The sequence below is a fragment of the Myiozetetes cayanensis genome, unplaced genomic scaffold, assembly GCF_022539395.1.
Source record: "Myiozetetes cayanensis isolate MyiCay16 unplaced genomic scaffold, myiCay2020 scf18, whole genome shotgun sequence".
In the NCBI taxonomy this organism is placed as follows: domain Eukaryota; kingdom Metazoa; phylum Chordata; class Aves; order Passeriformes; family Tyrannidae; genus Myiozetetes; species Myiozetetes cayanensis.
Window position 1 is genome coordinate 9,371,300 of NW_026087389.1, and position 27,467 is coordinate 9,398,766.

General features: G+C 43.8%; 1 protein-coding gene across 1 annotated transcript in view; it reads right to left on the reverse strand.

Annotated features, from left to right (window-relative positions):
- The window catches only part of SETD5 (SET domain containing 5), a 64,963-nt gene that overhangs the window by 25,136 nt on the left and 12,360 nt on the right, over positions 1 to 27,467 (reverse strand). Inside the window, exons 2-10 of the mRNA XM_050313118.1 lie at positions 14,037 to 14,211; positions 10,172 to 10,277; positions 9,107 to 9,318; positions 8,740 to 8,798; positions 8,146 to 8,333; positions 7,037 to 7,075; positions 5,282 to 5,524; positions 740 to 888; positions 304 to 421 (exon numbers count right to left, since the gene is read on the reverse strand). Of these exons, the coding sequence (XP_050169075.1) occupies positions 304 to 421; positions 740 to 888; positions 5,282 to 5,524; positions 7,037 to 7,075; positions 8,146 to 8,333; positions 8,740 to 8,798; positions 9,107 to 9,318; positions 10,172 to 10,277; positions 14,037 to 14,107 (1,185 nt within the window). The 5' untranslated portion in view covers positions 14,108 to 14,211. The remainder of the gene's footprint in view (positions 1 to 303; positions 422 to 739; positions 889 to 5,281; positions 5,525 to 7,036; positions 7,076 to 8,145; positions 8,334 to 8,739; positions 8,799 to 9,106; positions 9,319 to 10,171; positions 10,278 to 14,036; positions 14,212 to 27,467) is intronic.

Sequence of the window (27,467 nt, forward strand, 5' to 3'; positions counted from 1 at the left end):
CTATTCCAAATTCTCCGCAGGGAAAAGCCTCCTTCACTGCTTGTCTCATCCTGTGCTTTTCCACTTACACCTACTCCCACCTGCTTACCCTAAGTATCATTCTGAAGCTAAAGTAAAGACATAAAAGAAATATTTCTCTTCCAAACCCCCCCCTTATGTTCCCAAACTTCCTCATATTCCAAGTATAAACCATCAAATGAGCAAGAGAATTTACTCTATATACTGCATTTTAAGTTAGGGAAAGCACTAAGCTTACGTAAAACATGTATTTGCAGTTACAGCGATGGTGAAGAAGGAATTTACCTCAGCGTTTGGGGTGCAGGAACGCCTGATGAACCTGGCATCATTGCCAAAGGTGCGGGCATCAACACACATTTCAACACCATTGAACTTGGAGTAGAACAGCACGAAGGGATATGGCCTGGAGAAACAACAGAACACCTCAATCCCAAAGCACCCAATTCCCACGGCACTTATAACAGATATCCCCCACTTAACTGGAAGCAGCACTTGCATCAGCGCTATTGCTCTGGGTGCTTATGCACTTCCATCAATTTAAGAGATCTATTTCAGAGGGTTTGGTCCATAAGCTGAGCATCAAGCTGAGGTGGTATATTTGATTTCACATTTCTATGGATGGCACAGCTGACAAGGCCCTGCAAGTGAACATTATCCCATAGAGACACCAGTCTCTCTGTGCCACGATGCTCTCACATTAATCACTTCATAGTACTCTTACTTTTTGAAGAAATGCCCATTGACCTCGAATTGCTGTCGTAACATAACCTTCCCTCGATACTCAATTATAAGGGTATCTAGTGCCAAGTCTCTTGCTGCCCTCAGGATCTTCCGGTGCTTCTGAACCCGAGTCACCCTTCCCAGCTGCAGCTGTAACAAAAACCAGAGCAAAATATGAGAATTTAAACCAAAGGCCTCTTACTCATGAATATTTTACCCACATGAAAAGAAAAATTACTCTAATAGCAATACAGAGAAACTTTGCCAGTGAATACATTGTTTATTCTGTAGCATTTTAGTAACAATCAATGACCTTGATAATACTTATCAAAAGCCAACAGTATTTATTCCTTTGCTTCAACACTAAGTCTGATAAATCTATCAGACCGAGTATTTCAGTCTTGCAGCCAGGAGGCATAACCAGACCTGTCACTTGCTGCTAACAGGGAACTGCTCTGCAATTATGGCCACTTTCACAGCCAGAATAATTCAAATTTTCCCTAAATTGCGGGTTGTCACACATTCAGAAGAATGCAAGCTTTTCCTTCTGCAGAGGATGTAAATTTTAGCTAACAGGCCAAAGAATTAAGTTGGCAATTTCCATCTCCATCCAGAAACTTCTCTACATCTGTCTGCTCAACTAGTGCTGTTGATTTTAAATTTTTTAACATGAAACAAATTTTTAACAAAGTAGTGACAGTTTGTTGAAGTGTCTTTACGTTAAAGTCTACAGCTCTATTACAATGGATTTCCACAACAATGTGTCTTGACATTATGAAACCACAACATTCTTTAAGTACAAACATCCAAATATGACACATTTTATGGAATAATGGAAGGGATATTATAAGCACTAGGACAGAGGAAAGACTTCTTTATAAAAACAAAGCACTTCTCTTACTTAACAGATCAAACTTCTTTGCAAGTAAAAATTACATGAAGATGATTGGCTGCTTTGCCACAAGTGCTGTGCCTGTTCCTTCCTAAGCATTCTATTCACTGCTCAGAACGACCACTTTTGATACTTTTCCACAGTGAACTGAGGCATAAGTGTTCTTACTTCAGTAATAATGACAGTCATGCATCTAAATTAGAAGTAAAACACAAGATTTTGTTACAGGCAAGTTCCCATCTTGTTAGAAACTTGTTAGCTACTGAGCAGTCTGCTTAAATGGGTAAAACATCAGGTGGTCTTTGTACTATCCAACTGTGGTAACACAGAATAAATAAATGGGACTAGATTTTTTTACTGCATGACAGAAGATAAGGAGTTAAGGAGATAAGAAGATCTGAAGTTATTATACGAATTAGGGTTGAGACAAGTTTTGTCTCCAGTTGAATAATTTTGTTTTTACATTACCACTCATTTGCTGTTATAGTTTCTCATCTGGCCCTACATAGGAGGGTTGGACCAGATGACCTTCAGTTGTTCTTCCCAACCTAAACTGTTCTACTACTCTATCAATACTTTGAGTACCAGTAAGATCATATCTTTCAGAGATGCACGTTCATGCCTGGTAGCCTCCACCCTCACCTCTGCTCCATGACTGACCTGAAATACTGTTCACCTCATGCTGGAAAACAGCTTGAGGAACATGGGTGGGCTAAGGTGGGGTGGTGGGAGGTGGAGAAAGTCCATGAAGGAGAGAGAAGCTCTGCATCTGCAAAACTTATTTATCTGGGTTTGGTAAAACAGGAATGATCTCACAGCTTTTCTGATAAGACCCTAGCTCAGCTTGTTTTCATTCTCTGAATTTAGAAATATGAAGAGGATTAGCTGCCATGCTTTCATGTGTGAAAAGAACAAATGATTTTATTCATGTCATAGGGTAGGGATTGCTGACTGCTAATCAGCCAAAACTGTTCCGATATGTTCGCAGAGCAACATCTGCATAATACTCAGCGGCTTTATTTTATAAAGGCCCTTTCGCTCTTCACTTCAGAATGTGAAATCAATCAGGGGTTTGAGCTCAAGTCAGCAATTATCAGAGGCAACAAAGGGCAAATACTAACCCTGCAATTGGTTTGGCAACAACAGGCAGAAAAGTGATTCACAGCTTTCAGTCTGTCGAGCAACTGGCAGTAGCCAGGACTAAGACGATTTTATTCAGGACACTAAACAGCTTTATATTTTCAGAAGTTTCCCTTTGCATCATTAGGACAGTTGAGAATTGGTTTACCATATAATCACCAAATCATTTAGGTTAGAAAAGCCCTCTAAGATCACTGAGTTCAACTGTTAACACAGCACTGTCCAGTCCATCCCTAACCTACATCCTTCAGTGCCACAACCACACGCCTTTGAAATACCTCCAGGGATGGTGACTCCACCATGTCCCTGGGCAGCCTGTGCCAGTGTTTGATAACCCTTCTGGTGAAAAGATTTTTCCTAACATCCAATGTAATAAACCTCCCCTGGTGAAACTTGAGGTCATTTCCTCTTGTCTTATCCAAAACATTCCGATGACCAAAATCCCATATTCTGCATGTATAACCCTTAACCCATCTTTTCCTACTCCTCCTGGCTTTAGGAAGCTTTTAGGTTACACTTCCTACTTCTATTTCTCAAGCTTTTATTTTTTTAAGGATACACTTGCATCACTGCTGACCCAAGCCAAACACCTCTCTCAACCGTCAAGAGTATGCAGGGTATACAAAACATCATTTTCATTCCTTTCTCCTCTCTCCACAGTCTTCCTGGCCAAAGAGAGTAGTGATGATACCCATCTACACACAAGTACCAACTGCATATTACACAGCCTCATTATTTTCTTCTAGTTTGAAGTACCTATTATCCCTTTTCTCACAGAAAAGCTATTTTTCATTCAGTAGTAATATCTAGTTAAAAGACGACTGATGCAAACCAAAAAGCCTTCTCATTTTGTCTACAAAAAAATGAAAAAATGAGTGGAACAAAAATGAGGATGAGAGCACACACTCCACGCTTGTGCAGGCTGCCCCCTCCTCACAACACTCCACAGACACCTGCTGAGCAGAGAAAACAGGACATCAGAGATGAGAAGCAGCAGCCCAGGACAGCCACTGGGTCGCTCATCAGTATCCAAGAGCAACAAAGCCAGTAAGTCCCTTTACACCTTCTCAGCACACACAAATACAGGGGCCTACCAACAGCTCCTTTAGAGTAACTCCAGATCACTGTTAAATTTGCAGCTTTCTACCTTTTGTTTCTTTGGGATATATCACACTGCAGCCTTCTCATTTGGAATGCTGGCCATTTTTCCCTGTGGGAAAACCTATGTCTGTACTGGGAAGGGAGAGGCCAAGAGAGCATGACAAGAACAACCACATTTATGTATGATATCTTTTATAATCTTCTGTCCTGCTGTACTTTATGAAGGTGATAAGAAACAACATATTTTATTACTTATTCCAGGACTTTCCCTAAAACCCAAGCGAGGGACACAGAAAAGGTTAAATTTAGTCTCAAAAAATACTAAGATTTCTAGAGAAGCAGAACTTTTTCTTCTCTGTTTCCTGAACTGTTCCCTTTAGGAAGGCTACTCAAACAGTCAACAAGAAGTGTTTCTCCCCAACCCCCTCACAAATATTATTCATTGCAGAACTAGAGGTAAGAGTTGAAGAAAGCTGAGTCCAAAGTCCTCTTTCTGCACTCTCCCTTACTGGCAGTATCTGTGCTCCGCCTGAAGTGCTTCACCTGCCTCAAAGCAGAAGGAAAGGTGGGAGGGAGCACGTGAACTTCACTGAGTGGTGAGTCAGTTGATATAAACAATAAATGATTCAAGCACTAACATATACCTGATATTCAGGTTTCTGACTTTGCTCCCCTTCTAGAGAAGAGGTGCCCCACTCGTGTTTTGGAGCCCATCCTTTCAGCTGCACCTATCTGCATCCTCCTGGACAAGGAAGCCCCACAAAGCCTGAACTGGGTGGGAATGCTGTGCTCTGTTCAATAAAGCACAGACCAGATGAAACAACAGATAAGAGTAGTAGTGGGGAGGACATACACCACACAAACACACTATTTTCCTGTTTGTCCTTGTTTGCATGCACTCCATAAAGATGGTAATGTGGAAAAGTTAGGAAGAGACAGCTCACTAAAATCAGCTGTAGTTGTACAGTATTTGACAGTTACCAAAATCCAAATAATAATCCAGAAGACTGAAATAATGTTGAAAGGTTCTTTCAAATGGCCTTCCACACAACACGAGCCAAAAAATAAAATAAGTAAAAGGGGACTGGAAAACACAGGTGGAAAGCAGGAAATTTCCTGTCTCCAGTAAGTGATAGATCTGGTTCTGCCTCAAATCACCCAGTGAATACAAGTGTTTATGGTAAAGTAACTCTGAACCATATCAGAAAACTGCACAAAATATCCCCAACTTAGCAACACTGATTTAGTCAAATGCACGTATTTCTGAATCTTAGCACTGGCATCTCTTCTGATCCAAACCCATGCCTATTGGTCTGAAATGACAGACCAGCTGGGATGTTGCTCACCATGCCCATGCCTTCCAAACCAGAGGACTGACCTCCCCCACCCCTCTGTCACGCTGGTTCTTACCTGCATCTGGGACCCAATGACAGTGTTATTGCAGGCCAGCTCTGTTTTGTTGATTGTGTCCAGCATAGCAGTTTTGCCCACATATTCTTTATTGGAGTTGAGGTGACGCTCCAGCAAGTTCTGCACATCAGCACTGTACTGGTTCGTGAAGGCCTCCTCGTACTGGTCTGTCCAGAGGCGTATCCGATTCTCCCACCCTTCAGCTGTGTTTTCATCCAAGGCATGCGCTTCAGAAGGGGAATTCTGCACCAAACAGCGAAGAGTGAATGGCCAGTTCACAGCAGGAAAACCCATCCCCAGTGCTCCGAGCACATGAATATGCTACAAAAAAGGTGAATCTGTTCCAAGCTATGTAAGTGCTTGTGATGAGGACACATTTTTCAGCACCTGCACCCTCCAGAACACTGCACAACAGTTCCACTTAGGAATTTGCAGAGAATTCTGTGCAGGACTAAGCCCTCTTGAGAGCTAGTACTTGGCACTGCTATACAAAATAAAATTAGGCTAGTACATGGCCAGGGAAAAAAAGAATTGAGTCACTTTAGAAAATAATTAAGTGGATTAAAAAAGCAAAGGAACAGAACACACAAAGGCAAATAAATCTCATGTAGGCTTGTCCTACAGTCAACCCACTCATGTCCAACATAATGCTAGATGATGCTGACTGCATCTCAATCTTCACAGTGACTGATCCAGAAATAGTTCCGAATCTTCAAGCTACGTGGTCAGTTTCAAGAAACTGAATGTAGAGCACAGGCTAATACCCAGAGGGTTAAAACTGCAAGTCCTAAGCAGAGTAAGAAGAGAGGGCAAAATCAGGTAATCCGTTTACACTGTCTTGTAAGGGAGGGGAAAACAGAAGCTGGTAGAAAAAAAATATTTAAGCTTCATTCTTTACTTGACAATAGTTAAATTCAACAAATATTCCAGAGGTCAGTAACTCAACTGGCTTCATAAGGGACTGAGGCATATGTGACACCAAGATCTTAGTGACAAGGACAACTGAAGAGCAATCATTATTTTTATCGCATATATAAAAAAATTAAAGTGTTCTCATGCATTTTTCCCTTTCAAGGCACTTGCATACTATTGAGATGGTGCATACAGACACCACAGGGCTGTCCTCTTTCCTCTGAGCCACTGCTGCAAGCCACTGCCAGCTACAGGACTGGGGCCAGGTGGAACTGAGCAAACTTCAAGGCACCTCTCGTGTTTCTAGGAACACAATTAGCTCAAAGTGCAAGTTACTCTTTTTTTGTCAAATAACCTTCCTATTGGATAGCCACACCTGCCACTACTGCAGGAAGTCAGAGATAAAGATATTGTCCGATCCACCCCTTGTAAGGGAATGTGGAGAGAAACAAGACGAGGGACTCCCAACCATAAACTTATGAATTCCTTTGATGTCCAAGCTTGAAATATGGTTGATGCAATCAAACAATAACTGCCCTCACAGAAGAGCAGCCACAACCAGTTCTACATCCCTTACATCAAACACCTCATTCCCAATGCCATGAATCAATCATCTCTCAGAACTGGGTGACATTATCTTACTGAAAGCTATCAGAAGCAAAAGAAAGGTTCAAGGGGCAATTGCTGTGATACCCTTTTATAGACCTGCTTGAGGTGCATGGTAAGGCTTGAGTTTATTCCAAGCCTGGTCCCGCAATCAGAAATTCCCCAAGCAAACCAAGAGAGGTACAAAATATAGGGACCCCCCAACCACCATCACAGAGGGTTGTCAGTTTTACTCACCTTCATCCTCAGAGACTTCCGTGAGCCCTCTCGAAAGGCCTGTCCCACAAAACAAAGAGAGAGAGAAAAAACACAGTATTGTGTATTTCCTCAGAATTATCATCCCAGAACCACACTCAACCTTACTCCAACAGAACAACACTAAATCTTACTCCAGCCCTTAATAAAAGTCAGCAAGAATTACAGGAAAGCCTACACAAGAAGTAACAGACTTGAACAAAAAGGTTCTGCAATGCAAATCCAGTAGAAACTGCTGAGAAGCTTTGTGGCGAGAATTTCTGAAGTAAAAGAACCTGCCTCACACTTACTAAAAATGCCAAGATGAAAACCAAAACTGCCTGGACTAAACTCACTTGTTTTGATACAAGAAAGGTCTAGCAACAGAATCAAGCTGGTTCGCAAAAAAAAACCCCAAAACTCAAAACCTCACATGGGCTCCAGCCCCCAGCCTTTTATTTAATCAGTGCCTACCAAAAGAACTTCAAGGGAAACCTAACCTGTGGAAAATTATGGTAAAGCTAACAGATGATGGGAAAGAACCAGCTGCTCACACACTTGCATTCCAATATAAGCAATTCAAAATTATTTCAGTCCCCAAACCCTCACAAACAAGACAGTAAAGTCATCTCTCAACAAATGTTCATCACTACCTACATAGTTTTCCACACAGGCACTATCTCTGTCCCTGAAGAACAGTGCCAAGAAGCTCTGCAGCCCAAATTTCTCAACAAAGACTGCTAAGAAATACCATGCTCCCTTCATTTTTCATTCCATTAACAAACTGATCCTTTGCCACAAACAGGTGGGACTCCAAAAGCTGTTTTCCCAAATCCTAATACAGAAGGGAAAACACATAATTGAGTCCAAGCTCTGAGCATGAATGGACAGCATTAGGAAATAAGGGTGGAGTTCCAGTAAGGTAATTTTTAAACCAACAGCCACGTACTCCAGCAGGTCACAAATACAAGGCGTCACATTATTGCACCAGAAAGAGCAGTTCCTGACAGGACAGAAGTTTCCTGTCTACTGCCAGCTTGCCAGCCTGCTCCTAACAACACTCCACACAGCATTTGGTAGGAGCTGCAGCAACCCCGTCTCACCCAACATACCTTGATCTTTTTGGCCTTCGGAGCAGTGCGAGCTTTTTCCGTACTCCTCTTCCTCTTCTTGGGTTTGGTCCTGCGGACGCGGTTGACGGTCAGCGTGATGCTTGTGGGAGTGTGCTGAGTGGCCGTGTACAGCACCGTGGAGGGAGAGAGTTCTTCATCCCAGCTCTCGGTTGCGCTGCTGTCCCCGCCTAGAGACAGAAGTGCTTCGTTAGCAGCGGCTTCTCATCCCCGAGAGCGCAGCTGACCCTCACGCCCGTTTCCATCAAGACGACTGGCTGACCCTGCATAACTCTTCCCTGAGAGAACTGTATCACCTCAGTTTTCCCACCCAAACTGGGAACAGGTCTACCAAACTTCTGATATGTCACAGAACAGCACTGATGAAAATTTTCCTTTTCTGTTCACAAGATAATCTGATTTTCCCAAGTGCTAACTGAGGTGAAGGGTAGGGAGAGGAGAAAATCCCAGTGATTGGAAGGCAAAGAACATTAGCGGGCAGTCATCACAGTTAGATGATTACAGCATCCAAAAGACAAAGGTCTCATAGAAAGAAAACAAAAGTCACCATTATCAGAATTACAGCCTCCAACTCACCTGACACGTTGTCCTGCTTCCGGCGGCGGAGTCTGATCACCTTCCCCCTGCTCATTCCTCTGCCAAAGGAGAATGCACAATTGAAGCTGGTTTGTAGGAGTAAAGTCACTTGAAATTCAACAGGATGTCACAAGATGCGTGCCCTCAGTGGGGCCCAGGATGATAAGAACATCGATTTAACATCCTCATCTCCACTCCTGGTGCCACCAACACTTGTCAGGCTGACAACGCAAAGGAGCAGGGTCAATAGTGGAAAGAACTCTCCAGTTAGCAAAAGGAACTCTGTCCCACAGCCCAAAGGTGACACGGTTCGGTATGAGAAGTCAACACAAGGAGCAGTCCAGACCTGCACTGCACCAAAGCTTACCTGCACTTTTCACACTTGAGGAGGAAACCATCTTGGGAGACACTGCAGTGGCACCAAGTGGGAATTGATTCTCCTTCTGAGGAGCTCTCACTGTCTCCGGAGTTCTCCTCATCAGGCGAGTGCAGGCCATTCAGTTCTGCACGAGGTATAATGGTCTGGACAGGAGGAGAGGCTGGCGGCGTTGGAGGAGGAGGGGCTCCGTAATTATGATCCTGAAAATGAGTATTTGCAGTACTACTTTTAACATGAAGATACGATGCCTAGAAACTGAAGTCCCAAATCCACAGCTCCCAGGTTAATATTTAACTGGTGTAAAACAGTAGCCTGAATTCCTCAATCTACCAAGAAGGTAAAGCAACAGCTCTGAAAGATGTGAATGGTTTCCTTCAGCACCAGTGAATTAAACTCAAAACCTATGAAAACAACCAGGCTATTTCGTCATTAACTGTTGTACTGCTGAGATTACATCAGTGTTTAAACAGTGGAACCAGCTGCCTTGAGATGTTGCAGTTTCTGCCTGTTGAGATATTCCAAACCCAACTGGACATGGTCCTGGGCAACCTGCTTGAGAAGGGAGGTTGGATTATGTGATCTCGAGAGGCCCCCTCCAACCTCAATGATTCTGTGACATCCTGTTCTTCCCATAGCTTCAGGCTATACTCCCATTCTTCCTGACTGTTCATTGATTCTCATTGTTACAAGTTACCACTATGAAAATCTGCGCAGTTGAAACAAGTATAAATAGTGCACAATAAACCAAATGGGGCATAAAATTACCATCAGGAAAATGTTATATATTCATATATAGTCACACTTCATTCATATACTTCATTCAGTTAAAAATCTATCACCTAAAACGCTAATAAAGCTTGCGGTAGAGTATGCAGGACTTCACAAACAATAAACACACGAATGAAAAATGTGTGGCAGAACTCAGCTGTAACTCAGTGTTCCCTAATAAATAAACCAAAACTCCTAAGGCTTAACAGGCAAAGAACTATGGAACAAGGAAAAAGAGTAAAAGTAGACAGTAAAGAGCTGATTCACTGCAGAGAGAGTACTCACTGCGTAAGGCAGCCCGCGATAGCTGTGTTTCTGGGTGGCCCCATAGCCGTGGCTGGAGTACACATTCTTCTCACTGACAGCTGGACTAGCTTCCACAGACTCTGGGCTGCAGAAAGGGCCAGAAGTAAAACCCATCAATACAATATAATTTTTTTAGTGACAGTATTTCACTGCTCTTTTCTACTGAACACATGAGCTCAAAATGAAGAAACTTCACGAAATCGAGGTGTTATTACACACTTCACCAAGCATCATGTGTGCAAAAGTTGTACAGGATGAACCTGCTTTCAAAGGGGAGGAACTGAGTAAGGGCCACCCTAGATAACTCCTTAAACTGGGTCTCAATCTGGGAAGTTAAAAAGATAATTAGCATGTAAGAAGCTCAGTTTCCTTATGGTTGAGGAAATTGGGTCTAGTTCAACATTCACATCTGAACTCAGCCAGCCTAATCTCAGAGCCACTGAACAGTACTGCCATTTTATCTCTGCAACAGCTTATTTCAACTGCAGCTAAGCAGCTTTCCTGCACCTGCGCTTGTTTCTCTCTCCCTCAGATACCAATTGTTAGCTGAGTCCAACGTCCTGTGATAAAGCCTGCATGAAACCTGCACCTATCCTGACAGCAACTACCAGGAGTTGGAGACTCCTGTTACAAAGGGGCAACAAATCAATGCCCTGGATAGACAGTGGACACAGACAGATGGGATTCACCCTGTGCTTCCTATACAGCAACCTGCAACAAGCAGAACAGGAAATCTGCTGCTGAGGTACAATGCACTCTTCCACCACAGGGTGGTGAAAAAAAACAGCTAAAAATGAAAGGTACATCCTTAGCAGAAAGCTGCAGAAACCCTACTCAGAGAAGGGACAGCTGCAATTCAATGCAGGGGATATTAGATAATGAGGCTACAGACAGAACACCTGCAAGAAAGCACACTGTTACAAGCAGAGTATTACTGAATCATGTCTGCAGATGAAATCTTTGTCAAAACTATAGCACGGAGCTGAGCAAGCAGGAAAGAAAAATACAGAAAAGGAAAATTTTACCTTGGAACTCTGCTGCTATCGTGAAATCTCACAGAATTCTCAGTGGGTTCTACATGGTCAGTGTGGGTCAGGTGGCACTCAAACAATGGCCAGTGATCACGCGTGGGGCAGTGTTTAGGCACCACCCAAGAACACTAACCCCTGTGCCCTTTGGACTTCCTATTAGCCCTTGAAATCTCTGCTGCACTGAAGTTCGCCCCACCCTGCCAATGAACCTCATCTAATTCTCCAACGGCACCAACCTCCGAGCTCCTGGCTTATTCTGGAGTAAGGCAGACCTGCCTTTGCTGCAACATAAAGGAGCAATAAGTTCTTGTATAAAGAACTGCAGAAAGTAGAAGGCCTTACACCCATGCAAACGACACTTCTGTAGTTCAGGATTTAGGAGCATGACGTGACAAATTCAGTTGATTTTCTGTGTGGCTACTGTCAGCTAAACTGTGAAAAGCAGGAGATATAGGTGGTGATTCCTCTCAAAGGATATCCTTCTTAATAAAAGGCACCTTGTAGAGCTTGCCACATAATCCAGCCTTGCTGGATCTTTGCGACAGTCCTTTAGGACTTCCAGATTGGTAGTGTTAAATCCATTTAGGTTTAATCGTATTTTCAGAAACAATATTAGAAGGAAAAGAACCTAAACAGCCTAAGGAGCAGATAAGTCCTCTGTCCAAGTCACCCACATTCCTAACCAGTCAGCCTGGAATACCAGCAATGCTGCCGCAAGCATTAGCAATAAAACTTCAGGATTGTTGGTGCAACGGTGTCCAGGGGCAACAACGCTGGGGCCCCAATGCTTCCTCAGCAGCGCGCTGAGGAGCTTCCACAACTTCCACTATGCAGTCAGACTAACACAGCAAAACTACTCTCTGCAGACTCCATACCACCCTCAGGTGAACACCACGCTTCACCGTTTTCACCTCCTCTCTGTATCAGAGGCAGGGGAAGACACTAAAGCTCAGCCTGTAAGGAGGACCAGCTAGTTTTCCTTTTACCTTCCCGTTGCCTTTGTGACGCAAATCTTGGAAATCAAGCCCTTGTAAGACACAAGAAGCTCAGGTACCCCAGACTCTACTCTTCAAACTAGTAGAGTTTCAAAGGCAAAGTGAAGGATAGCCTTAACTTTGAACAGACCCACAAAGGACACTTCAGCAGTAAGAGTGCATCGATGCAAAGCCTGAAGAATAAAGTCCTGGCATTCCCAAGTTTTAGAAAACAGAGAAAGCAATTCAGAAATCTTCAAAAGCCTTTTTTCAAAGCACTCCAGCTTAGCCTCAAATTGGACCTACAAATTTCTTACAAGGGAAAAAGAAAATGCTTTGCAGAAGATTTACAGTCAGTCTGTTTGATATTTAAATGCTACAAGGGACATGCGCAGATATATCTGGCTCTTCTCTCTACCATGCTCAGCTTTGAAAGCAAAGTACATGACCAAACTATTTAGCACTCTTCTTCCTGTCATAAACAGTTTAAAATTCCTGCATGTTGAGCCTTCAAAGTGCTGCTGCAGGAGAAGCAGGGTGACAAGCAATACTGAATGTCAGATCTTGAAAAGTGAAGGATCATGTACCCACTGCAGAGGAGTGACTTACTAGATTCTGATTCTGTGTTTAAAAACAACATATAGAAATGTGGGCTTTAGGATGGAATGAGGCCTCACAAAGAAGAATACCTAGAATGGGGCCAATGCCAAGATAGACAAAAAAGGGCATTAGCACAGTCTTGCAGAGAGTGTGACTGTGCAGTCAAACTCTGTGCACAGTCAAATCAGGGCGAGATGGAAGGGGAAACCAGTGATTCGTACCTTAGCCCACTGCTCTTACAGCTCAAAATTAATAGTCTGGAGCAATTTCTGTTCTACAGTGATCAACCTGACACGCAGGTATTTGCACAGTAGGTAGCTTTAATAACACATGGGGGAAATCTATCTCCAAAATGCCATTTGTAAATTTTTGTAAAGAGATACTACAGCCGGTATTTCAAAGAAGGATGCAGGCAAGCAGGAGGTAGAAGAAAAACAGAGGAATAACTTGAGCCCTCCCTCTCACCCCCAACAAAAACACAGTACTCATACGAGCTGATACCATTCTAACAAGGGTTTTAAGAAGAGATCACAATGCAGTTATTTCCTGAATTTGAAATGTTCTTGACTCTGCAGAGCCAGAGTCTTTTAAAAGAAATGGTAAGCCTCCTCCAACAGGCCTCAGAGATATGGCTGCATAGAGAGCCCTGCACAGCATACTGTGGTGAAGACCCTGAGGGATGCTGAGTGTGCTTCTTGAAACGTGCTCAGGGGCAGAAACAAAATGAAGGTGTCTACGCAGGCTGATGCTGTCTCACATCTCTGGTCAAGCTCCAAACTTGTCTGGAAATCAGTCATATAAGACTGGTACCAAGTCTGAGCTAGTAGGTTCTACTGAGAGGGATGTTCAGCACACTGATCCCTCACATTACAGCTTTTGGAAAATGAGCTGGCTTGTACCTTGCCAAAGTCAAGCATGGGTACAGCAAATGCACAATTGCCAGCACCTGAGTACTGACTTACTAGTCAAGCTGATATAAAACCCATGGTTGAGAGCCTCATACTGTTGGAATTCTCCTTTTCCTCATCTCCTCTGTTAAACTTACCAATTTCTGTAACACTGCATTTGTTAACACCCAGAGTCTGTCTCTGCATTCTTCTCTCATACATCTAGCAGACCAGCAGCCCCTTTCTCCCAGGTGCAGAAAGCACGAGCACCGACCCTACAGCCCCACTCCAGGTCAGCCCTCTGACACCCTCCCCTCCTCCTTCCTCCTCCTCTCCGTGGGGTAACACTCACTCCGATCCTGCAGCCATGTCGGAGTAGGACGTATCTGGTGTGGTGACTCCCAGAGGGATTGCAATGCTCATGACGCCCGTCGGGGATCACGGAGTCCAGAGGGCAGCGACTGGCCGCTCCGAGGGCGGAGAGGAGCCGCAGAGCCTCGGCCAACACGTCACGGACATGGGGAAACCTACCAGGGTAGAAACAAAGCATTGCATCGCCGTTACAGGACGAGGTGTCCCTGTGTACCCCTAAAGAAGGCTTTCACAGCAAAAGAAAAGCAGAAATATATTTCCATCAGTGATGTGACACATCAGTTTTACTTCATTTTCATATGTGGGGCCAGGGAAGAGATAGATGGTAGTAATTTAGTGGGGGTTTTGGGGAGTTTTTTTACAGTGTTGGACTGGCACGCAGTGAGCTGCTGTGTCTTAAAGCTGATAATGATAGTTCCCCTCCCCCAAGTAAACTTAGGACTAATTATCAGATAAGCAATCTATTAGCTCCTTCGGCATATAAGCAGCAGCTGTCACCTCTCACCCACAGCCCTCCATCAGCATTTCTAACCCCTTCCCTAGACAAACTGCAGGCAAAGCCCTGTCTGGGAGGACAAGGAGACAGAGGTGGGGTGGGCTGCGCTGACACATCTCACTGGGGATCAGTTTGCACGTGCATTCACTGGGCCCACGGCACGGGTGAGCTCCCACACCACCGACGCTCCCCTGGCCCGGCGAGGCCCTTATCCGGGGCTCTGCACCGACGGCTCGGTGCGGGCAGCCCTGACACGGCGGGGCCCGACCTTGCTAAGCCCGGGCTGACACCTCCCCGCGGCAGAGCCACGTCAGACGCCTGGGCGGCCGCGCATGGGCCGCTCCGGCCGGGAAGGCGGCGGGACCATTGGCTGGGAGCGGGGTGAGGCACGGCGGGGCCCCGGGGGAGCCCGGGCTGCGCCGTCCCCGCTCGGCCACGGCACCGACCGAGATCGCCGCTGAACGCCAACCTCCAAGGGTCGGATGGCGGCCGGAGGTGAAACGGGATCAGCTCCTCGTTATGTAAATAGCCTCAATAGCACATATGAGCATAAAGGAGCTATTATTCTACACGGCTCGAAAGAAAACCCCCCACGATAACAGAGAAAGGCTGCGTTTCCACGGGCAGCAAAGGCAGCTCCAAAACCAAAGGGAAACGGTGGCGACTTAACCGCCCTCTCTGCACGTTCAACTTTAAGGGCAGCCTGGAATACTTTCCGCAGTCTTTCCCGGCTCCTGCCGTCACATGCTCCTCGGCATCTCGGGGGCTCTGCCAGCAAACCCTCCTGGGCTACAGAGAGGCCGCCAGCCAAGTTTTCCTGTGGGTAGTGAATTTCTCACAGGGAACTGCCTTTGGACACCACAGTCCAGCCACTGTTTAACACACAAAACCCCCCCAGAAACACTAAAACACATACTCACTATAAGGGCAAATGAAGGAAGAGTGAGAGTCAGAAAGTTTAAATGCCACATGCTATATTGCCTTTTCCTGTCTTAAAAGACAGGTCACTTCTCTTGGCACAAGGAGATACTTTCCTTCTTCAGTATACATCCCTAAGAGAAATCTTTCTGACAGTATGACAGGCATACAGCAAATTACAGAAGTAGAACGTAAAGATTTCTAAGTGGTCTGTGGCAATTCCCTGTTATGCCCCAAAGCAATGGTCTCACAGGGAGGTGGGAGATAAAAAAGAGGCAGGACTAAGCTCACAGGCAGTTCCAACCCAAAACAGCCCAGTGTCCTTGAGTGTGTTTTCTGGAAAAAAGAAAAATAAAAGGACCTTTCAGAAGTGTCTTATTTACCCTTTCTCATGCTTGTGACAAGAGTTGTGATTTCTACACTGACACGAAATGAGACAAACTGCTGCTAAAATACAGCTAAAAGCTACAGACATCAATCCCTGCTTCAATCTAGAGTCACATAAAATTCTGGCACAAGGTTAAAAGAAATAGGACAAGTTTCTCAATGTCTGAAGCACTGAAGCACCCTTCCCTTTAAGGGACACAGAAAGCTCCCCCCTCCCCCCCAATATTTTTAAATACTTGTTTAGATGTTTTTTCCCATATCGATCTGTTGCCTTCGCCATGGCCATACCCAGCTGGCAGCAGCCCGACATTTCATCAGGACAAATTCCAGCCTCCTGCCTGCTCGTGACTCAGCAGAACTGGAGGATTTCAGGTGCAGCTTCTGGATACCTGGTCAGTCCTGGAGTAACTGGGACAAGACTTCAGGCACTTCTCATAGGAAACCCTCTTTCCATCAGCAGTGTACAACAAAGGCTGTTGCACTGAAATGGTCTGATAACTCCCATTTTTGGGAAGGAGATTACTGGAGAAATATGAAATGCCGAACTGAAAGGTTAGACAAGGCAAATTCCAGTTTAGTCACATTTGTGTTGACCCAGCAATACTTGCTCAACCATCACCCCTGCTCAGATTTTACTGTTTGTTGCTGCTGTTTTATGTGTACTTTCAACTCTGACAATGTGACATTCAAAATGAATTGCTGAGACCAACCTCACATGCTGTCCAAGACCATATCACCTTCAGGCTACACTGCAGTCTGGTCTTCATGAAACTTGGCCTGGTAACACCCAATACCATAAAATGCTGGGGATGAGATCAAACTGGCTAATTTTCTGTACATACAATCCCCAAGGACCTTCCTACCTCTCCCCACAAAAGTACAGCCATGCAGGAAAAGAAAAAAATATCACACCCACTTCTCTCTGGTGCCACTAAAATAAAGTTTTACTTAAGTTCAAAGTGTTTAATTTAAATCTGATTATCTTCAGACCACTGCACAAACCTGTCTCCCTTATGATACAATTCTTTTTGATATCAAACGGAAACAGGAATTTTGATGTCCTAATAGGTAAATAATACTTAGCTGGTTTTGAAAATGCAGCACTTAAAGATACTTTTAAACTAAGTTTGAGCCATTTTAATTTTCAGAACTCTGTTTAGGATGCAACAGCTACAGCACTGCATTGGCTCACCTCCACTGCCACTGCCATCCATGTACAAATCAAGCAGATGCAGAAAATTTACAGCTGGAAACTCTAATTATTATAAAACTCTGTACTAACAGGGACAATCAAACATGGTGAGTCAAAGAGCTAACTAGAGCTTCCTCCTTCAAGATGTGGTTGTTCCTGTTTTCACTTGTGTCCCAGTCATACAGTCACCTCTGGGCACCTGTGGTGTCCAACACTTGGTGACAGACTCTACAAAGCATTAGTGAGCACCATGAAAAATTCACCCCCAGACAAAAAACCCTGGGCACAGCCCCACCGACTGCATGTGTTACCTAAATTCAGACTCCATCACCATTTGTTGCTGCTCAGGTGATGCTGCTGTACAACCTCAGGGGGACAGACCACACCCCTTGCACCCTCCCATGGTCACAGACTCAAGGGCAAAGCAGTTACCAGGCAGGGGGAGCACAGAGATTCATCCCGTTCCTCTGCAGGATCAGTGCACATCTGCGAGTCTGTCCAGAGAAGGCCTGAGGTATTTTACCATCCTGCATCCAGTGTCTCACGCATGGATGAGAATGGTGAGAATGTACTGCTGGTACAAACACATCCTGGACAAACTGAGAAAAGCCTTTCCTGATTATACACAACTTCAACATGTGAGCCAGGGCACGGAGAAGAGCAAAATCCCCTGTGTGTGCTGATGGTGACCGCTTCTCACAGATCTCTTGTTTGCAGATATCAAAGGACAGAAAAGCACTTCCTTTACCTCGCCCCACACCTCCAGTTACTGAAGTCCCAAAATTGGACACAGATTCAAGACTTTTGACAACTTAGGATTACTAGTGTCCAAACAATAACCACCATCTTCTCTATGCTCAGCAATGGACCTATAGGTCACCTATACAGGATAAGCTCCTTGTATAATGAGTTGCACATCCTTAAGCTCTCACACCATTACCAGTCACATCAAATTCAAAGCATGTTTTTCTCCTGCATCTCATACTGCCACAGGCCAGTCCAAGCTGGTGGAAAACTGGTAACAGCAGCTCTGCCATGCAGCCTTCCTTGGCATCCAGCCTCACATGGGACAGAGCCAGTGAGTTCTGACCAGTTCATACTTACACTGCCATCTGCACCAGTAGGAAACCACTGTGCATGTGGAGCAGTGTAAAAAGTGTAGCATTTTAGATCTTCTTTCATCTTTTCCACGGGAAATTTCAGAATAACCAAAATCTATGGGACACCTAATGTAAACATAAGTACTTCCATTACCATGCTAAAAAGTCCTCTCATCAGCCAGTGCCACTCAAATACCACAGTCCACCTGAGTCCAATCAAGCACTGCCTGTTCATTCCAGCACACTCACAAACCTCATGTCAAGGGCAGATCTTCACAGAAGGGCAAACACCTTTAGGGCAAACAGAATCAGATCAAGGTTTTTTGTGTAAACCAGCTAGCTCAAAAAAATGCATCAAATTCCCCTGATTACAGTCATGTTGTTCTATAAGGACACCTACACAGAGGCAGAGAAATCCTTAAATCATTTAGGTCCAACTTACTCTGAAACACACAGATTCCTAAAAGTACTTGAATTGTGCCTCAATCTACCAATACAAATGTGTGGCTCTGCTCTGAAAACAAGATGGGTTCACTAAGCAGCAAGAAAACAACTCTGCCAGTTTTAAAAAATGAAATATTGACATGAGTATTCACTATTATCATTAGATCCATACATCATCTTTTAGTGGGCTGACAAAGGAAGACAGCAATCCATCCATCCATCTATCCCACGGGGTCTGGGAGAACTCAGTCCCAGTCTAAAACAGAAAGGACCAAATTATTAGGCAACACAGATATTCATTACTAGCTATGCATGCCATGATAACCAAATTATTGACAAATGCAGTGCAATGCTTGAAGATTTATCTGTCTTAGAGCTTTCTCAAGACTGTCCCCTGGTTTATATGTATCTAACCATATGCAAAAAGAAATGAATGTACGTATACATTTGATTCAGAGTTCATTTTACTCTCTGGGACCTAGAGAACCTTGACAAAGAACCAACATGCTCCTAGAAGAAGAATGATGATATTTTAAAATTGTAAAAAATGTCAAAAAGCAATAATGCAGCGAGACCTGATCCTGCTCACCACACTGCACAAGATCCAGAGCCAAGGACTGTGGAAAGGTGGGACTGCTGCTTTTAGGACACGGATGATTTCAAACACCTTTCGGTATCCACAGGCATCAGTCAAGTTAATGCACACAAGACATGAAACCATAATAACAGTTCCCACTAAAGTACTCCATGGAAGCACTAGACACAACCTCAACACATGTCTATGAATACACCTACTTAGCTAAAATCAGCATGATAAAGCTGTCCAGTGAAGGCTATGAAAGCCATGTTTAAAACTGAGGTACAAGCAAGTTAAACTGATTTTGGTAAAATGTGGAAACAGCTGGAAGCTAAGTAAATTTAATTAAAAAAAAAAAGAGTAAACTAGGTTTCAGCCCTTTTAAGGCAATTTTCATCATGTCCATCCACAGGATTGTATCATTTTATCTGATGAAGAAAACATCAATTTTAGTTAAACTCCTTTGTGAACTTCACCCTAAGGGACTACAAATGATGACAGTGAGCAACTGAAAGAAATTAAACCACCAAGCAGAGAAATTACAAAATGCATAGTCAAATACTCTCAGCAACTGACCCAAGACTGCAGAAATTACTTGGAAGAGCAAAAAGAATAACCTCAAAACTTTGCTGCTGCTTCAGCAGTCAAGACATTATGCAAAACCTCTTTGTTTTGTAGGCAAAAAAAAAAAAAATAAAGTCCTGTGTTTTTCTTTCAGAACCACTAAGGATTTCAGGTATTATTATAAGAAACAGAAGAGAAATCTAATAAGAGATAAAGAAAGGGCAAATAAGACTTTGCCTCCAGAAATACCTTCTCCTGGACAATTCAAGTGCATTCTTGACAGTCCAATACACTCCAGAGTTGGAGATGTCAGAAAAGGGTTTGTTTGGACTTTCTTAAGAGATCCAATTTGTATCACAGAGCCTTACTGGAAAGTTTAATTTCTATTGATTTTAAATTGGTTGAAGAGCTCATACATAAGGATAATTTCATAAACATGGCATATTAGAAAGCGGAAGCAAATTACAGAGTAGCAGAGATCCATGGCAGACCAAAGTATTCCAAGGCAAGTTTATGGAGGGGTGGCAGGCACACACCAGGAAACTTTGCCTGCACCCCACACTGACAAGAAGGGACCTGGCAGCATTTGTGTGGTCTGCACACTCAGTCTGCTGAACTGGAAGATGTTTTAAAGGAACGACAGCCTCAAAGTAAGGGGAAAAGGACTATCCCAACCAAGAACTTCATACGAAAGTCCTCACAACCCTAAGGGTCATAAACAGAGGAAGTCTTGAAGAAAACCTCACAATACCATGAAACACTCCTTAGCAAAAAGTTAACCATCAAAATAAAATTTAAATAATAATGGTACTATAGACTCAAAAAGAATCCTTTCTATGCTTTAAAAACATTATGTTACACAGCCTTTATTTCACAGCATTACAAGTTGCTGGTGAAGGTGACAAATCCTTCAAAGTATGAGGCTTAAAATTATATTTTCAAAAACTAAATGAAGGCAATTCCCTGAAAACACTTCTTTTTGCAAATACTGTTTTTCCTATTTTCTGAAAGATACATAGCAATACAAGAGGAAAAAAAAGATTATAATAAAGTGCCACAGAGCAGAAGATACAAAAATACTAAAATAAATGAAACAGAAAAAACATCCCTCTTTCGATTCCACAAACTTTTGATTTTGTGACAGTCATGGGGCAAAACTATTCTGCAGTGAAGGGAACACATCCTAATTGCTATGCTGGTCCTATACTGTGAGGTTGTTGCTCTTTTTTCCCATGAGGTGAATGAGAACAGTCAAATGTCTGTATGTCACAAAAATAAGAAAATGCAAACAAAAAGGTTCAGAACAGATACTCTGAGATTAAGAGCTTGACAACTAACCTCCAGTGAATCCAGCTGTGGCAGCTGATGTTACTGCTGTGACTGTCTCCTCTAAGCCTTTGCCAAAACAGGTGGCAGGAAGGAAACGTTGCCATGTCTCATCAACTGCAGTTGATGCCAAGAAGACTGGACTAAAAGCAGAAACAGGTAAAATACATATTCCCTTTTAGACACTGTTCTAGGGGCAATACATTTCTGCAATAGGGCAGAAAATGAGCAATAGCAATACTGAAATCACCACTGCTCAGTCCACCACACCTTGTCCGTATATAGCCTACGTTTTCAGACTCAATTTAAGAGGCCTGCCTACACTAGAAAATGGCTACGGATAAAATAGGACTCAAGATTAATTTAAATAATGTAAATAACATTGGTTTAATCTTAGCAGACCAAAATGCTTCCTTGTTCTAAATTTTGTTGCTTGTGGAATAGTATTCATATGAATGGTTTTACCTGTGTAACTATTAAACTTTCCTAAGTAGATAAACCCTACATTAAAAAGGTTGTGAGACAACCCCCTTCAAAAAGAAAAAAAACCTTTAGAACCTTGAAATTGTGTTTTGAAGGTATTTCAGAGAAAAGCCTACACCACATGCAAGGTCAGAGGGAAACATGGCAATAAAGGGCAATAACTAGGATCAAATCCAAAGCCAGACAATTACAGTTCCCATGAGAATCCAGACAGTCCAGAGTCACGGGAAGTCGCTGAATATAGAAGGGGAATCAGCAGAATTTACTGGCACAGAGCAGCGTCCCGAACTTACAACCAGTGGAAGGCTAACCACTAACAAGTTGCCAGGAGTAGGACTGCAACCTCCAGTCCTAGTATCGGAAAAAAGATTTCTCCATAATCCCAACTAAATACTCTCTGCCTCGCAGGTCGCGCTGTACGTCCTTTATACATCTATTTAAGGCCCCCACGTGACAAAGGCTGCCTGCCTGGCCACTCCCTGCCGGGGCAAACAACCAGCTCCAGAGGAGACTCCAGCAGGCGCTTCCAAGGCAGACGTTGCATCAGCCAGGTGTGCAGGAAGCGGCGGAGATAAAGCAGCTGTTGACGAAGGGGCTCTCGGACGGAGGCCGCTTCAGGAATCCCATGGAAAGGACGACAGGAAGGAGAGAGACGCTCCGCACACAGAACAAGCTTCATCGGCTTCAGAAAGCCTTTGTGCTGGGGCTCCGGACCTGGCCTTTCTCCCAGAGATGATGCAACACTGAAGAACAAGGTCTGTGCCAGAGAAAACTATTCACAGGCTATGCAGATGGCAACGCAGCCAAAGGCTCTGGGATCAAAACATGCCAGAGTCCCCCCAGCCCAGCAAGCCCCCCCAGGCCTTCCTTCGTGCCCCTCAAGACCCTCCATTTCACACTGGCACCTCGGTCCTAGCACGACCCTGGCTTAGGGCAGAACGAGGGACCTTACAATAAGGAGAAAGAAGTAAAAGGGGGTTTTAAAGTTCTGCAAAAAAATCACAGCTTGTCCTCTGATCTGTTGGGAGGGAAGAGATGGGGAGAGACTGAGCTCAAAGCCTCCAGTCTCCCACACAGGGATCCTCCCGTCACCGCGGCTTGCCAGCGCACGCCTGAGCTCCCCAAACACGTAGGGCAGCCTCGGCCCTGCTCTCACACACCAGGAAACCACGCAGGGACTGCCCGGGCAGCCATGGCAACATCACACAGTGTGGCAATTATGGAGCCGCAGCTCCCACGCGAAGGTTCAGCCTTGCTTTCCATTACAGGACTCGTTTTGACCCTTCCCCCCCTGCCCAAACCCTCACCGAGTGCCCTCCCGGCTCCAGCCTGGCCTCTGCGGTTTGTGACTGGCAAGTTTTGCAGCCTTGCACCTGGGTTCGAGATCATGCAAATACATTTTTCTCTGTGTTGTAAGGAAGTTATTCCAGGCTTATGTAATGCTCTTGTGCCGCGTTCCAACAAACACCGGTTTGTCCGACGTACCTCGAGTGGGAAACTGGGCTACAAAAACACCTGCAACCCGTGCTGCACACAGCAGGAATCGGATCCATTACTACTGCAGCTACATAATCACTATTAAGCATTAAAATTCAGTGAATTTTACAGGATTTCAGCAATCTTCCAGCGTTGTGACAGGTTTCAAAGCTCAGCCTGCTGCGCTGCCCCACCACAGCCCCTCTGTAGGAAACATCTTTGAAACATTACCAACTGTTGCATTTGCCCAGGCACCAGTACCCACTGGCACACTTGGGTCATCTAAGATGGTTCTGGGAGCCGTAAAAAATTCACACATTTCCTGCAGATGTGCTTTTCCCAGCATAAAACCTGTTAGAGTGAGTCAGTAGGAGAGTGGCAGAGAGCAATCATGAAGGCCCAAAGGCAGCATATCAGCCAAAAAGCCTTAGTTCCGCTTCCGGGCATTCCAACTGCTTGATGATGCTCAATTATGTCCAAGAGATGTTCTTTACTGTGTTTCACTTTTCTGGCTTACTTGCATCTCACACTATATTGTATTTTGGCACTGGTAAGATATGCACTGCTCTCAAAATTTAAGTACTACTATGGCACCCTGGCACGTCCCAGCTCTGCATGTTGGACCCTCTGTGTATGGTAGATGTTCACCAACTACTCAGATTTACAAAATAAGCCACCAGCCAACAATATATTGGCCCACCAAGCTTTAAGGAATATAAATTTTGGTAAGATCTTTGGATAAGTTTTTGATAAAACAAGATAATCGGAGACTTGTACAACCAGAGAGAGGAAAGTGTAATGCTTATTCAGGAAGCTCCCAAATAATGTAATTCCTAACTGCTGGCAGGAAATGCAAAGCTCGGTGAGACGGACAGTGCTGAGAGCCACAGTCACTTTTTTGAATATCCCATTTTTTAATTAACAAGATTAAAAGCAGATAATCCAGTTGAATACATTTTCAGAGTAAATGCAGATAAGTAGAAATTAGGAGTCAAAAATCTGCAACCAGTGACTGAATAAAGACAAAAGTGACTTAAATCTGATTTCTTTCTGATGACTTGAAGATAAATTAGTAATTTCTTCCCTTGGGAAGAGCTTCTCTGAGTGCACAGCACACCACCAACCACCTTAACTGCTTGTGGGTGGTAACACAGGAGTACTGACATCAAACAGTTGGCCAAGGGTGCTCACGTAGAGCTCACAGGAAAGTGATGCTGAGTGAGTGGTTCTGTAACACATCTGTGTAATGCTATCTGCTACCTCCATCACTGGCTTTTTTGAATGTTGAATTACAAGCAGAGGAATACATTCAGGACATATTTCATGATTATCATAAATGCAACTAAGCATATGTATGTACAACCACATTATGAAACTTAAGGGGTTGAAATGCAAGAGTTGCTAAACAGACTCACAGCCCTCCTCCTGCAGGTCATCTCCATCAGCTTCTCAGAGCTGGGGAGAGGGGGACAATGATACAGCCAAGAGAGAAGGCAAGGAAGGGGGAGATTTCTTTACTGCTAAACTAAGCCTTCACAACCTCTTTGAGTGCAGCACTCCCTGTGAGTCGCTCCTGCAGGTTAAGGCAGACAGGGCTGTCTGGACAAGGTGAGTAGCAGGGGTTGCTGCACTTGATCTCGAAGCTGGAGGCCTTTGCTTTGCTGTGTAGTGCCCCAACACGTTTCTGCAGTTTTGCTATCCCTTTAGCCCTGAGCAAGGAAACTCGCAGCTGCCAGACAACTATTTTCCCACCTCAGAACCAGCACAATTTATGTGACAAATTGATAAGATTCAACGTTCAAAAAGCTACAGAGTTTTGAGCTTCCTCTTTTTCCACAGGACATAGAAGCATTTTCTTACTGCATAGCTGCAGAGATGACAGCACTGGGGCTCCTCCCTGGCCGGACCTGGAGGAGGAGGAGAGGAGAGGCAGGAATGCAGCCTTGCAGGAGAAGAGAGCAGCCCGGGTGGCTCCACGTCCTCCTTTGCACAGGCAAGGAGGAGCATTCACACAGGCAGGACTGGCTGGGAGAGCTCCACCTGCACAAAGCAGCAGATTTTGAGAGCTACCAGAAGGGAATTTAAGAGCTCCACATGTCTGCAAAGGCATCTGGAACAAGGTAATCTATGGAAATATAGAAACTTGGCAGCCACCAAGGGAGTGGTGGAATGGACAAATGCAAATAAAAAGTAGAAGCACAATCTGGAGCCATTACCAAACTGAGTCACTCAGTTCCCCAGGTGAATTTACAAAGTGAAGGACAAGTAAAATTGCTGAAGTACTCTCATCTGGATGGCACGAAAACCAGCAAAAACCCACCATTAGAACACTACTTCTGACAATTATTTAGTATTGTTCCAAATGTGAATTAACTTTATGACTAAACCCAGTTAACTTGAGAGATAGAGAATATCCTACAGTCACTTAAGAATGAACCCTACCAGGAGAGCTTATGCTTACTCTGCCTCTCAGAAGAATTGTAATCATATTGCCATTGTGCCATTTTTTTCATAGTGTTTCTAAAAAAGGATGAAAAAGATTTACAGACTTCTGCTGTGGTCATCTGGAATTCAGGAATGCTCATCTGAATACAGTGAGTGTACACAGTTACATCAGGGCTTCTCTGTAGGGGCTTTCAGAAAGCCTTAACCATATCTTAAAACATCTGAAGCAACGCAGTATGGGAAAGAACTGAGTTCCAATGATGCAAGCCACAAAGCATTAAATTTCAGAGTTCCCTTCACATCTTATGTGTGTTATGCAAGGCAGTCTTTTAGCACCAGCTTAACTATTTCTCCTCTAAATTCATCTTAATTTCACGATCTTGGCTGTGACTGCTGTTTCATGTATATGAACTTGCACCAACTGATCATGGCATGAACCCTTTAAATAAACTCCAGTGTCAGAAAAGGAGTATTATCATCATTTAAAAAAAACAAAACAAACCACAATATATGTTCTCCAGAAAGAAACAAGTTGGGCCTATTTTAAAAGACAAAAATGAATGTTTGTTCTTTTCCCCTTCCCTGTAAACAATTCCAATGTTTAATTATTATCATTGCTATGAAATTGTACTTCAAAATTGAATTTGTCTAACCTCAGTTGATATTGCTATGCCTTTGTCAGCAAATCTCACAAGTCCTTTTAGAGAAAGATAAAGTCCTCTCTCAATTGTCTTTTCAATAAGCTGAGTAAGTTGAGCTCCTTTAAACCTCACATCATGAGGCTTATTTTCCAGTCCCTGGATCATTTCTGCAGCTGTCCTTTGAATTCTCTCCAAATACACTGGCATTCTTCTTGAAGCATGGAAACCAAAATTCAATTCCAGTATCAGTCTCAACACTGCTGTGTTTATAAGATTACTTATTTTTGCTTTGCATTCCTTTCCCCCTTTTTTTTCCTCCCCAATATGCCCAAGAATCACATTAACCCTTTTAAATAAAATAAAATGGCCCAAGTACAATGAAAAGGCAACTGGCTGTAAAGACCTTAAAGCCCTTTGAGCTACTGCTTTCCAAAATGCTGTTTCCCAATTCATAGGTGGCTTTGCAGTTTTGCTAACAAATGCATCACCTTGCAACTGGATGGATTCATATCTTTTGTTGAAATGTGACAAAACCATTCAGAGATTCCTAAACATGCTTTATTATCCCACTAGCGTCTCTCTGATGAAGAATCATCAAATGTTTTATGCTATCCAGATAAAAAGAATCTAAAGAGCAGTAAATTAAACTCTGATTTCATCTCACAACCTTCTATAAAGCTAGGTGTGTCCTTGCCAAGTTACAATCTCAGATATTTCAGATCTCCATGTTAATGCAATTTCTCCAGCACAACCATTTCCAGTATCAGAGTATGCTGCCTTCCTCCTCCCACCTCTTGGCCTCTCCACCCAAAACAGGCATGTCCCCCACACCTCCTACACCCACTCCAACTTCCACTGAACCACAGAATAATCCAGGTTTAAAGGGACCCCTGAAGGTTAAACTGACTGAAACAGTCTTCCCTCCCCTCAAAGCAGGGCCAACTTGGATAACTTGCTCAGGGCATTGCTCATTTCTTCTCCAGGGCCACTAAGTCTTTGCGTAACTATGTATTTTAAGGCCAAAAATAACCTGATGATCTGACTTTCCACCTAACAAAGACTGGAAAATCTCACCTAGTCATTTTTACACTTGGCACTGCAGCTTACAAGTGAGCTAGGCCATGTTTGTCAAGCATAGCCTAAAAAACAGTGTATGGATTTACCACAATTCTTTGGGGGGAGTTTGGAATCATGGCATAGGCTGCAGCCTAGAGGTCCCCGGGCAGCATCAACCCAAGCCATTCAGTCCTCACAGTGAGCACAGTACATTTGCAGCTCTTACGGAAAAAAGAGTAAAACTTTTTTTAGAACTAAAACTACATCAAACACTTTCTCAGAAGCCTTTGAAGAATGCTTCATATT